The sequence below is a fragment of the Phodopus roborovskii genome, unplaced genomic scaffold (genome assembly GCF_943737965.1).
Source record: "Phodopus roborovskii unplaced genomic scaffold, PHOROB, whole genome shotgun sequence".
NCBI classification, from domain to species: Eukaryota; Metazoa; Chordata; class Mammalia; order Rodentia; family Cricetidae; genus Phodopus; species Phodopus roborovskii.
Window position 1 is genome coordinate 3055767 of NW_026126525.1, and position 14467 is coordinate 3070233.

At 41.2% G+C, this 14467-nt stretch overlaps 1 protein-coding gene across 1 annotated transcript in view; it reads left to right on the forward strand.

Annotated features, from left to right (window-relative positions):
- Positions 1 to 10348: 10348 nt before the first annotated feature.
- The window catches only part of Hsd17b11 (hydroxysteroid 17-beta dehydrogenase 11), a 31679-nt gene continuing 27560 nt past the window's right edge, over positions 10349 to 14467 (forward strand). The window contains exons 1-2 of the mRNA XM_051198174.1: positions 10349 to 10614; positions 14118 to 14225. Of these exons, the coding sequence (XP_051054131.1) occupies positions 10405 to 10614; positions 14118 to 14225 (318 nt within the window). The 5' untranslated portion in view covers positions 10349 to 10404. The remainder of the gene's footprint in view (positions 10615 to 14117; positions 14226 to 14467) is intronic.

The window sequence follows — 14467 nt, forward strand, 5'->3', positions numbered from 1 at the left end:
AGAGAGCACAGAGACATAACTTCAGCCTTCCCCATGTATATCAAAGAACAGTGAACTTGCAAGGGTTATTATAGGTCATCACTGGCATGGAGTTAACACCTCATTTAACTGGAGATAATAAGGGTCAAGTAAGGGTTGGGCAGTTAGTTCTCTAAAGCCCTCAAGGAGATCAAAACTTTAGGGACTTGGAAGGCTACAAATAAGAGAAGTGAGCTTTACAAAGGCAAAGAGCTCCTGAGTGTCAGGTGATTTCAGTGCTGATGAGGTAGCAGCAAGAGAAGGAAAGAGGAACTGTATTAATATTAACTAATGGGCAGAATTGAGGCAGTTGAGCCCCTTGCCTTTCCTTTACTCTCTCACATCCCTGAGTGGGGATTGCTATCATATGAAGTACATTGTGATGAATATCAGTGGCCATCTTGAAGGGAAGACCAAGATAAGTGGAGACCGCAGCAAAGGTTGGAATCTCCTGCTCATGCAGAGCTTTCCCTGGGTCAGTAGTCACTGGGACTGGATAAATTACAGAGGGCAGTGAGTGCTGATGCAGCGCTAGACAGGCACACCCACTCAGTGGTGCATGCTTCCCTGGCATGCTCAAGTCTGCAGGTTCACCCCAGTACTGCAAAATAATAAAAATAAGAATTAAAAAATGTAGTTTGAACAGCTAGTATAATGAAGTTCTTAAATAAGATGTTCAGATTTAAATTCACATCACACTTATCTCTATGTATCTAGTCCAGGTCTGGACTCATGGCTTTAAACACCAGCCAGGAATTTCATTTACTTTTCTCAACACACGTCCTCCTGAGGTCTTTCAATATTTAGGACCTGACAGATCTTAGTTTTCTGAAGTTATTCTGTGGCTGATTTAGTCCTCAAAATGGTTGGCATGTTTGCTTATGTAATCACCATTTCTCTGACTTCATCTTTAAAGCATAGAGCACTGGGTCATATTTTAAAAGAACCTAAAGAATGACCCTTTAGCTATACACCAAAGTGCTGCCCACAAGTTATTCATTGTCTTGTTATCAAGAGAGTTAGCTGGGTAGTGGTGCACACCTTTAGTCCCAGCTCTCAGAAGGCAGAGGCAGGCGGATCTCTGTGAGTTGGAGGCCAGCCTGGTCCACAGATAAAGTTCCAGGACAGTCAGGGCTACACAGAGAGATTCTGCTTAAAAAACAAAACAAACAAACAAAAATATAGTTAAGGGCTAAGGCAATAGTTCAGTATTCTAAGTACTTGCCACATAGGCATGAGGACCAGAGTTCAATTCCCAGAATTAATATTTAAAAGTTAGGCATGGTGGTAATGCTTGAATCCAGTGCTGGGAAGGCCAGTGCAGGAGGGGTCTCTAGGGCCAGCTGAGCCTAATGGGTGAGTCCCAGGTCCCAGAGAAGAGACTGTCTCAAAACCAAGATGGATAGCCATCGTGAAGAAGAACACAAAGTCTGGGCCTTCACATAAACATGATGAGCGTACACACATGCTCTTTCTTGCTCTCTTGCGCTCTCTCTCTCTCTCTCTCTCTCTCTCTCTCTCTCTCTCTCTCTCTCTCTGACACACACACACATACACACACAAAGGTTGAATATAATTCCTTCATAATTTATGCTATAAATCAGTGTAACAGCTGAAGATGACTCTGTAACAGATACTTGCCAACAGGGACTGAGGGAGTCTAGAGCCTAGAGTCGACTTTGATGTGCTAATAGGCACGCAGGCATAAGTTAATAGAGGAGCCATATGTCCCTTTTGCCAGTGTTGAGAATGACCCCTTTTAACAACTAAAAACTATCTTAACTTCCTGAAGGAATGCTGGCTTGTCTAAATGCCAGATGTTGGAAAAAGGAATTTCTTGGGACCCAACAGCAATTAATTTTGCTCACTCATTCCAGATAGTATCCAAGGAAAGCACAAAGTATAAACAAAGACCTTTTAATCAAAGGGGCCACAAGTTTAAAGCAAACAACCTAAAAATATATCTTGAGTGCCTTGTCTGTGGCCTGAGGAACCCTAGGTCAGACTGACTTTACATCCTTTCTGTATTCACACAAAGGAAAGGGCAGAGGCACTACTCAGGCATCCATCTGCTCTGTAGGTGGTTCAGACTGAAAGTGTAGCATCTTATTGACTAGCCAGCCTTGCCTCTTCATTTTCTTTTATGGTTTGTATGTTGTCAGGTTGATTTATTTGATATATCACACTTTGTATAACTTATGCAAAAATATGAAGGAAAACAAACCTTGATGGCATTTTCTTAGTGTTTAACACAGGCCACTTGCTGCTCATGGTTTTGATCCACAAACCAATATTTTTGCCCAAGGATAGGAAAAGCAAAGATTAAATAGCAGTACATTTTCATTACACCATAGGAAATAAATAAAATTCCATTTCCTGCTCTGTTTTGCTTACTTCCCACATGTCAAACATTGACCTTTTTATTCAAGCTGCTTTTTTATTTGACCTCCTGTCATTCAAGCTGACTTATTTAAATATTTTAGATGGTTATTTATTCTCAATACAAATTGTCAAAATTTTGTATTCAAATTTAATAATACACTATAAACCCCATTGTTTAGGATTTTAATTAAAATACTGAATGGTATGATAAATCAGATTGTATAAAATGTGGTGCATATTAGGGTGCTGCGTGAACCTTCTGGAACTTAGCTATATGCCCAAACTTCAGGGTTTCTTTTTTTTTTTTTGAGACAGGATCACACTAACCTTGAACCAGCTCCCTCAGCCTTCTCAATGCTGAGATACTGTGCTGCCTAGTTTTATGTCAACTTAGTACAAACTAGATTCATTTTGGAAACAGGAATCTCAATTGAGAAAATGTCCCCACCAGATTGGCCTGTTGGTAAATCTGTGGGGAACTTTCTTGATTGACAGTTGATGTAGTCACTGCTGATGCAGGCCCAGCTCACTATGAATGGTGCAGTCCCTGGGCTAATGGTCCTGGGTTCCATGAGAAAGCAGGCTGAGCAAGCCATGATGAGCAAGCCAGTAAGCAGCACCCTCCATGGCCTCTGCATCAGCTCCTGCCTCCAGGTCCCTGCCCTGCTGAGCTCCTGTCCTAGTGATAGACTGTCATGTGGAACCCTAAGCTGAAATAAACCTCTCTTCCTCAATTGTTTTTAGTCATGGTGTTTTATAACAGCACACAGTACTTTAACTAACACATATCATTAAAGGGCTTGAGAATGGTTACATTATACTTGTTGATTACAGTGACATGTGAGAATGTGAACTGTGGTTTACCTGATCATCTTAGATTACCACTTATGATGAATAAGATAAACCCTTTCATTGTAGCTTTTATCTATTCACTTATTTATTTTTGTTTTGTTTATGGAAATTGAGACTAAGGTCCAATGCATGTTGGGCAGACACTCAAATAGCCCTCCCACACTTTCTTTTGTACTTTTTGTTTTGAGAGGGTAAGTTGCCTAGGCTCATTCTGTAGCCTAGCCTGGCCTTGAACTCAGGAGTCCCCCACCTCAGTTTACCAAGAAGTTAAGAGGTATAGTAAAAGTAGTGTAATGATTTCCCGGGTTCTATCCCAGGATGAAAAGAAGGTATGTAGAATGGCTGAGTAAAACAGAAACAGAGAACAAAAATATTCATCATTTCAAAGCCACTCTCCTCGTAAAAATTAAAGCTGAGAGGACTTCCTTACCATGCTACTATGGTACCCAAAGTAGAGGAGGAGCAAAAGAAAAAAAAAAAAGGGTAAGTTAGACTTTACCAAAATTTAAAACCTTTAGGGCTTCCAAGGACTCTATTGACCAAAAAAAAAAAAAAAAAAAAAAAAAAAAAAAAATCTATGGAATGGAAGAAAACAGTCACAAAGCAAATATCTGATGTGGGAAACTCAGCAACCGAAAAACTACCCAGTTTTAAAAATAAAGAACTTGAATCAACACTTGTCAGAGAAGAAATCAAATGGCCAATAATAACATGTTTAGAAGAGCACTCAACACTGAGAGGAGAGGGAGGGGAGACTTTGGTCTGAGAGGACTTACGGGTAAGAGTAGGGGTGAATATAATCAAAATACATGTATGAAATTCTGAAAGAATTCATTAAAATATGTTGAAAACATTGAGCTGTTGTAGAATATTATTTTAACTAGGCAAAGATGTGCTATATTTGTTTATGCTATGGAATTTACTTTAACTATGTGAAAGTGTGTTACATTCGTTTCTGCTGTATTTGTTTAATTACGTAAAGATGTGTTGCATTTGTTTCATCTTGCCTGCCTAAGGCATCTGATTGGTCTAATAAAAAGCTGGACAGCCACTATCTGGGCAGGAGGGGGACAGGCAAAGCTGGTGGACAGAGAGAATGAGCAGGAGGAGAAATCTAGGCACCAGCGGGAAGGAAGAGACAATGGGTAGAAAAGAGAGGGACACACCAGGGCCAGAAGCCAGGCAGCCACCAACCAGCCATGGAGACAGCAGGAAAGTAAGAGATGGGAAAAAAACAAAGAAAGGGAGGGAGGTAAAAAGTTCTGGGGCAAAATGTAGATAAGGAGAAACAGATTAAAATAAGAGCTAAGCTAAGGCCAAGCCAAGCATCTAAAACTAATAAGTCTCTATGCCATGATTTGGGAGCTAGCAAACCTTGGCTGGCTAGAATAGCACGGTTGTGGAGAAATGGAGTATTTCAGAATGAGAGCCAACCTTACAGGATCAACCTCTGTGTCTGGCCTAAGCCTCCTCCATTCTAGATAAAACTTCTGAATCCTATCACTAAGTTTCAAAGACTTTCAACCTCATCAGCCTGGAAGCCAAGAATGCAGTAACACCAGGAAAATATAGAGGAGATTTATTCCATAGCTCACTTGACCTGATGGCCCCACCAATGTAATTGGTAAATATATTAACCAAAATGTATTTAGTTCTTCTAAGTTGGAACATGTTATCAGCATAACTTGATTCTATGTTCCCAGGTCAAAATAAATTCATTATGAGTAGTCTTTATGTTGACAGTGTGATGGCATCCTCTGAAATATTCAGAATGAGAAAAATCTATAGAGAGAAAGAGAGTGCCCAATTGTCCATGTTACGCTGGAGAGAGGGACATACGAGAACAGGGCCTGACTGTTAATGAGCCCCAGGTTTCCTTTTGTTTATTTGTTTGTTGTTGTTTTGTTTTGCTTTTTGGTGTTTTGTTTGTTTGTTTGTTTTTTGTTTTTCAAGACAGAGTTTCTCTGTAGCTTTGGAACCTGTCCTGGAACTAGCTCTGTAGACCAGGCTGACCTCAAACTCACAGAGATCCACCTGACCTGCCCCTTCCTCTCGAGCACTGGGATTAAAGGCATGCCCCCCCCCCCCCGATTTTTTTGTGAAAGGGTGAGAATTTAATCTGATTTGTAATGATGATCACACAACTCCGAAGGCATTCTAAAATCCACAGAGCTGTATACTTTACAGGTAATGCTATGGTTACTTGACAGAGCTGCTTTTTAAAATGCTGTGCATTGAATGCTCCCGGGAGGCAGCATTTTCTTAGATAAGTCATTTAATCTGCCAGAACTGTTTCTTTGGGAATCGAGTTTTATTTAATTTCTCTCAGAAACATTTTTTCCTTGTTTGTTCATTATCTGTTCCTTGTACCTTCTTTAAAGGGTACCAACAGCCAGGGCTATATTGTAGACCATGTCTTCAACCTAAAATGATAAACAACCAAGTGGCTCTTCTCAAATTCTGAAGTACTAGAGTTTACTCAGACCCAGCTAGAATGACTCCCAGAATTCTTTGCTTGAAGCTCTTGGTCATGTGAACACAGCTTGTCATGTAACAAGCCCTACTCTGAGCATTTTGCAAGTATCTCAATTCATTCCAATAAAGCTAGTACTATATCTTCGTCTCATTTATGAGTAAGCAAAAGCCAAAAATCATAATAAAACTTGCCTTGAGTCACAGATAATAAGTAAATGAGCTAAGATTGAACCTCCAGCACCAAGCCCCAGAATTTATACCAACTGTACTCTTGTTTCAAAAGTCAACACCACAATGGGTATACACAGAATTGCTCTTATCAGAAAAAAAAAATGATGAAAGTTGCAGCAAAACTTACCAATCAATACCTTGGGATATTTGATGTAAATATCCTATAAATATATTTGATTTTTAAAATACTAGTATAATTTACATTTATTTGGCAATAAAATCGATTCCCTAACTTAATAGATGTCAGAGCAAAATTTTTTAAAAATGCTACATTGGAATATTAGTACACTTTCATTCCCAATTGGCTAAAATTCCTTTAGTTATCTTTGTTGTAGATAAAACAGGTAGTTTTTTTTTTAAAAAAGTCTGTATGGGTGTTTTGCCTGCATGCATGTTTGTATACCATGTGTGAGCAGTGTCTGTAGAGAGCAGAAGACCTCTGATGTCCTAGAACTGGGGCCACCCTGTGGGTACTATGACAACTGGTGCTTTCAACAGCTGAGCAGTCCCTCCAGCCCCACAAGCTATCTTAATAATATTGAGTAGATTAAAGTATTTAATGATCTTGAACAAAATAAGACCATTTTAAAACAAAACCTCTCTTCACCTGGACTAACACAGTGCTGCTCCCCACCCCTCCCTGTCTCTCTGTCTCTCTCCCTTTCCCTTCCTCCTTGCCTCAGCTCTCCACCCCTCTCTCTCCCTCTCTTTCTCCTAGTTGCTTTAATTTCTATTCAGATATCCTAGTTTCCTTTCCTCCAGGACAAGTGTCCTGGCTCTGAGACCACGAGCTACTAAAGAGAGATATTACTCTGTACTTGTCCTCAAGCTACCTTTCATGAAGAATTTGATTAACCCTTATTGAACTGGGTTAGAAAGAAACAACAGTTGTCCTCTTTGGGTGGGGGGTGTAAGAAGAATAAAGACACTAAACACATTGGCTTGTTTTCAGAGTGATGAAGAGGAAGAGTCCTCCCAGGTTTCAGCACTACAGTAAGTACATTTTCTTCAATTCTTTCGTTTCAGGCAAAGTTCCTTTCTTGTTTTCAATAGCCACATTTTTAATTTTGGATTTCAGTAAAGAACAAAAATTAAACAAGGAGATTCCATAACATTATGTTTTTCAGTAGGTGAATTCTGGACTTGAATAAGTCATTGAAATATTGTCTGACTTTCTAGGATGATCTTTCTGGTAGAAGTGTTTGCATCGTGATGTGCAGTGTGCTATATAATACAGAGCTTAGCTCCACCTTCTAAAGTCTGGAAACTCGGAACCTGATGGGAAACATGCAACAAACCCCCCACATTTTAGAGAATCTGAGCCTTTGGTCAATTCCAGAGCAAATGGGAATATTTGCATTTAAATACCTAAAAAACACAGCTAACATCTGGAGAAATCCCAAGGAATGCAAAGGTCAGTCAGTGAAGCACAATCCTGAGAGCCTCTCAGTGGATGCTGCTATCTCTGGTTTTTCTGGTGTGCTGCTTCAGCCATTCCTGGCTCTAAAGTGTGATAAAGAACTCCCCCATTCCCTCCCCCTGCACTTTCTCTATCTCTGTCCCTTTGCCCTGTATCCAGAGGTCACTTTTCCCTTTGCTTTGAGTAGGACTGGTCCCCAGAACTGAAGCAACCACAAGAAAGCCTTTTGACCTGAAACTGAGTGAGCGGGAGCCAAAGGGATGAATCTCTTACACCTGTTTTCCATGAACAGCTGTCAGTAGTCGACAGCATGGGGCTGTCGTGGTTTATGGGTTAGGAGGAAGTGGCATTCTGCACAATCTTCCTCGATATTTTAGCATTTATCCACCTCTTGAAAAGAACCTGAGATTGACATCTGGGCTCTGGGCGTGGCTCAGCGCATTTGCCAAGCCTAAAGGCCCTTTGATCCTCAGCCCACAGTCTTGGTTGGGGCTAGTGATGAATTTTCTATGACTGGGGGTGGGAGTGAGAATGAGGGGCCAAACCTTCATGTCCTAACATAATCAAACTCTTGAGATGACAACGTTCAATGACTGTCCCTGTGAGGAAGACAGCAGACATAATAGCATTTTAAATAAGAATGTGTCTAATCTTTCCAAATTGTCCCCCCAAGGGCTTGTTTTTTTTTTTAAAATTCATAAAGCATTTAAAATTTACCAGTCATTATTGTGAACATTTCATAAATACTTTTAATCTACCTGACAACCCTGGAAGGTAGCTATTAATATCCCTATTTAAGGGTAAAGAAAAGAGACATAAATGCTTTTTTCAATTTCATCCAACTAGAAAGTGACAAAAACAGTCTCCTTTATTTTTATTTATGTATTTGGGTGTTTGGGGGGATTTTTGTTTGTTTATTTTGAGACAGGGTTGATTTACATTGGTCTGGCTGTCCTGGAACTTGCTCTGTATACCAGGTTGGCCCTGAATTCACAGAGATCCCTGCCTCAGCCCCCCACCAAGTGCTGGACTTAAGGACATGCCCCACCATGCCCAGCTAACCATATCTTTTATATATAGCTCAAGCTAACATGGAATCTTGGACCCTCCTGCCTTTACCTCCAAATGCTGGGATCACATGCAGGTGCCACTATGTCCTGTGAAAGCCAAAATTCCAGCCTCCCCGCAGAAGATCGGCTTCAACAGATTGCTTGGGCTCTAAAGGAGGCCAGCAGGATCTGCATGGTGTTGGTCATTTCCAGGGGACACTGTTTTTGCCTGCTCTGCTCTGTCCTGGGCAGTCATCCCACTAAGTGGAGCCACACCAAGCAAAGCTGATTTACAAGAATGTAAACATTACTTTCAGTTTTCAGAATCAACAGGCAAAAGGAACAAATGTAATAGATACAAGACAGAAAGTAAATATGATCAGTCCTGACAATGGAACCAACGTAAACCTACATACAAAAGGCAGAAACTAGGAATTAGAAATGCACTCCAGGAGAAGAACTGGGCGTTTTCTTTCTCAAAAACAGCTGTAGCTTGTTTCTCCACAATAGCTGTTGCTGGAACAAGGCAGAAAAAGAAGTTTGTTCCTTAAAGTGGCAAATAAAATCTAACAGAAGTAGAAAAGGGAGAGATAGTTATATTGGGATGATAGGAGGGAGTAAGGTGAAAATTAAGCAAGCCACATCCTCAACTGTCACAGGAGAAAAGTCAGCTGCTAATGTTTATGGCTCATAAACCAAGAACTGGCTGTTGGGAACCTTTATTAAGAGTGAGGGAGTCAACCACTCAACAGACAAGCTGTTAGCATGCTTCTACTGCTGTGGAAGCATTGACTCAAAACAACTTGAGGAAAAGAGTTCCAAGCCAGCCAGAGTGTCAAAAAGTGGTATGGTGGAGGGGAATGCTGGAGAGACAGTGTGGCTGTGTCATTAAAAGCACTGGCTGTTCTTCCAGAGGACTAGGGTTCAATTCCCAGTGCCTACTTGCAGGCCCCCAGCTCTCAGTAACTCCAGTTCTAAAGGATCCCGCACCCTCATCTGGCCTCTACCTGCACCATGAGCACACAGGCAAACGGCCCATACACATATAACAATATATTTAAAGAAAAGATCACCATCCTTGAGTATACACTTTGTTTCTTGTCTCCAGATTCTCGAGTCCAAGTGGGAGAGGGTTGCCAGCTACACTGCTCTTCCCTGAGGAAATGAGTTTACTGCAAGCCTTTCCTAAAACTTGGTAGTGCCTTGAGAGGACATAGCCTCCTCTGCCCTCGAGAAACTGCTTAATTCAAATTAAAATGCAGTGCAGGGTCGTTTCTAAATCAAGAGCAGAGCAACTGGCTTTTCCCTTTGTGCTTTGGTTTGTTTGTTTGTTTTATTATTAATTTTTGGTTAGCGTGCAAAGAAATGGATTTTGTGATATTTTTACACACATGCTTCTTATTATTTGTTCTTATTCGCCCCTCCCCCACAGCCCTCCTCCCTTTCCTCTTCCTTTCCCCCAAGAGTCCCCGTCCTTGCTTCCTGGTCCTTTGAGATGTGGTTCCACATTTTCTGCAACCCTTATGCAGATTCCGGCGACTGTCCGCAGTAGCAGACAAGCTGCAGACACTGCCACTCATCCTTTACAGCACTAGGTAACTACCTCTCCAAGGTCTGCTGCAGAAACAGATTTTTTTTTTTTTTTTTTTTCCAATTGAGGAGGGCGCGCAGTACCTACCCCTGTTAGGAGGAAGTAGGTGAAAAGCTGACAGGGTCGCACCGCCCTAGGGCTTGCGTCTGGACTTCGTCCCTCCCAGATATTGCAACCAGCGAGCAGTTGCTCGGACCGTAGCCCGAGCCAATGGCAAAAACCCTCCTGAAGCCCGGCCCCGCGGAAGGAACGGTTTCAGAGTTGTTTGTTTCTCTTTGACGAGGAACTCTGTCTTGCTCTGGCAGAGTTCTGACCCTCTGACCAGCAGACCTCCAGAAGCAGTTTAAGACAAGGGACGAGAGAGAGAACGCTGGGTAGCCGGAAGGATGAAGTACCTGCTTGACTTCATCCTGATGCTGCCCTTGCTCATCGTCTTCTGCATTGAGTCTTTCGTCAAGCTTTTTATTCCCAAGAAGAAAAAATCAGTCGCCGGAGAACTTGTCCTGATCACTGGAGCTGGTCATGGAATTGGAAGACTGACTGCCTACGAATTTGCCAAACTTAATACCAAATTGGTTCTCTGGGATATCAATAAGGTAACAGCGCTCCCTCGCTGCCTTTGCTATGCGGAGCTTCGCTCTGGGGACGGGTCCATACCTCGAAAACAACCACCCCTTACAGCTCTCTGTAAAGAACTAGAGCTTTCAGTTACTTTTGATATTTTTTCATATTTCGGGAGAGGCATGAATTGATATCTGTAAGACCACACAATGAACGGACCTATGGGTGATAAGAACCTTGGTTACCTCCTATCATACTGCATTAACAATGTAAATCGCCTGTAATCTGCCCCTACTGACCCTCACAAGCTTTTAGATACTGTAGCAGTTTTAGGATGTATTCTAAGAGTCAGAACTGTGTAGCTGGTAAGTCTCTTTTGCAGTTACTGAGATGAATTAAAAATGACACCCTACAGAAGTCACCATTACACTGGTATAGTGACTGATTTAAGTTACCTTGTAAAAAACAAACAAACAAACAAAAGAGAAAGGAGTTCCATGTGATTTCCCCTGGACCTGCAGTTAGAGGCGTGTGAGGGAAGTTAAGAGGACCTGATGGTCAAGCTGTGATTTGGCTTTTGGTAGATGCACACAGGGGTATTTGAAGGCACCTGTTGGCCTGGTGTGCCATTAATTGCACTGTGTACACATCCAGTCCTGTAAACAAGAAGCCAAGGTTCATGAGGTCTTAGAGTTAACTCAGGAGTGGTTGAGGCAGCAGGCAACCAGTTCTCCAGGAGTATCTACTTGCCTAGATGTTATGACCAGGTGGCAAATAGGAGATGGGGTCCTGCAATCTGGTGGAGAAAACAGATATTAGATATTTACACAATGAAAGATACAAACAGGGCCAGAATGGTAATATGTTCAGATGCATCATGGGCTCTTTGCTTCTTAGTTGAGAAACTTGACTTCCCAGGCCTTTAGTTTTCTTGCACAGATCTATAAAATAAACTTACAAGGCTAGGGAGAAGAGAAGTCAATGCATGAGATAATTTGGCCATGTGTCTAGCAGATGGCAAGCAAACTAGTGTGAAATTTTATTTTTTAACAAAGAGTGAGTTGGGATGATGACTTCCAGGCTCTAGTATTGGTGATCACAAACTTTTCAGAAATTTATCCAGTGGGTGCTTATTGACACACTATCTGCTGGACAGTGGTCTAGTATAGAATTGCAGATACCATAGTGATGAAAATAGCCTTTGTGAGCTAAAGACAAACAACAAGCAAACTGAACAATAAAATGTACAATTGGGTGGCATTAAATAGAAAGAAAGGAATAAACATGGGACCCTGAGTGGAAAAGACAGGTGGCCATGGAAGGAAGACCTCGGTAGATGGAGACCAGAGGGGCTGGGGTTGTAGTTTGGTGTTACAGCACTTTCTTGGCATGCACAAGGCTCAGGCTCAGTCCCCAGCACCAACACACACAAACATAAGGAGACAGTTGTCTTAACAGGGCTCAGCTAAGCCTGGAACCGAGTGAAGAGAAGAAAAGGTCTGAGCTGTTAATGTAGGTTAAAAGGCACTCATCCCTCACAGCTGTTCAGTTTTTAAATATTCTTGGTCTAAATCGAGAGGAGCTCTTTGTGAATAACCCACCTGATTCCTAACATTTGGTATGAAAAGAGGAATGTAGAATATTGGTGTTGTTTAAATGGCAATAGTTTGATGGGTAAACTAGATTAAATAAAAGGGTGGAGTGGAACAATGTCCCTATGTGAGTCAAAGAATGGAGTTGGAGATACTTCACACTGCTTTATCTGCTTCTATCATACATTCTGACCTATGGGCTGCACATAATGTTTTAATTCAGCCTCTCCATGCTTTATAACATACAGAGGTTAATTTTCACAATCCAAATATATGCAACAAAAACATGGAATTCTGTGGCAACAAATACACAGATAAGTGCAAGACTATGAGAGAGAAACTCTGGAGAGATAACATGGTTGATAAAGTGCATAAGAAACCAAGTTTGGGACTGAAGTGTCCATTTAAAAATCCAAGTGCAAGGGCCAGGGCCTATAAGGACTGTCACTTAGTGGGAAGCCTGGAGGACCTGTGGACTTTGCTGGCAAGCCAACCTAGAAGACTTGGTGACCTCCACGCTCAATGTTTCAAAAGACTAAAGTGGAAAATTATTAAAAGAAATTGTTGACTTCTGGCTTCCACGTGCATGAATATCACTCACACAAGTGTGCACACATGAATATGTGTATGTACACATACATCATACACATTAATGCATACACATCTGTACAATCCATGTGCACATGTGAATATGTACATATGCCATACACATGAATGCATACACATTCATACAATCCATGTGCACAAGTAACTGTTCATGCAATGCATGTACATGTGTGAATACATACACACCTGTACAATGCATGTATGCACGTACACACACAGAAAGTAGCTTGTCTTTCTTTGTATGCTGGCTGAAGTGTGGGGTGCAGCTGATTCAGAAGTGATCTTTCTGACTTACTTTCGTATCCCTATGATTTAATTGATCAGATGCTTTTACTGTCAGGATGCTGTCCTGTTTTGACATTTGGCTACGATATATTTTAGTACAAATACTTAGGGGAAAACTCTAATTGAATGTATCAGAGAAACAAATTGTTCCTTAACCAAAAACAATATTCTGCTAGTTTAAATTTTATTTTTGTAATATGCTACTAAAAACATAAAAAGAGGAATGTAACTTGTTACATTTTTGGAGACCTAAGGCCAGGAGCCCCTGTTTGTGGTGTCCTGGGATCTACTGTGTATACTTTGGTTTTGCCTCTGGAGGCAGCCACGAGTTTGGAGGTGTCTTCTACTGAGGGATCCTCTGATTACTGGGTCGAGGAGTCTGGAGAGGGGGCATGGAAGGAGGGAGTGAAGGAGGACAGCGGGTGTAACACTTGACAGAGTGTGGACGTTTCAATGACCAGGTGTGCTAGCATAGGTTGTGTCCAAATCATTGAAGACTAGTGAGCTTATAAGGTTTAGCTATTTAAATAACCTACCTTGCATTTTTTAAATTTTATTTATACTTCTCAGATTACAAATATAAAAAGAAAAACAAAGCCTTAGTTTAAGGTTCTTGTTTCATGCCAGCTCATCATATGAGATCTTTAGTTTGAGAACTTTGCCCAGAAAAAATTGAACACATTTATGTTATTTACAAATAATGTATTACTTACCGTTCTGATTCCATAGGCCATTTCTCACATGCTTATTTATTTATTATCTGTGTTTTTTTTTTTTTTTTGGTGAGGTATTTGTTATTTTTTTAATAGGCTATTTTTAGGAATTCTCTGTGTATTTTGGATAACAAGCTTTTGTCTAGTTTTTCAAATAAGCTAATGTTGGCCTTGCAAGCTGACTTAGGGAGTGCCTTTGCTCCTTTTGTTTTCTGATCAGATTCTAGATACCCCACCTTGTGTTTTAATATTCTTTCTTCCTGCTTGATCCTCAGCCAGCTTTTATAGGATGTGTTCCCATCATTGACACAGTTCTCTTGCTCTCTTTGGGGCTTTTTCTAGAATGGCATTGAGGAGACAGCTGCGAAGTGCAGGGAACTGGGTGCCCAGGCCTATCCCTTTGTGGTGGACTGCAGCAAGAAGGATGAGATCTACAGTGCTGCAAAAAAGGTACAGTTCTACCTGGAGTGTTGGGGGTGGGGGACTCAGGAGTGTGTAGGAGATGACCACATTTACTCCTTACACAAAGCAATTGAGGAACATTGTGGTTTGTATTTCCCAACACTGTGTCTGGCTAGTGCCAGACCTGCAATTATACCATGTGACTCAGAGGCTCAGACATCAGTGTGAAGTATGGTCTTCTAGGGTGCTTACTGAAAATACATGCTTGCTGCACAAGGGTGACTAACATC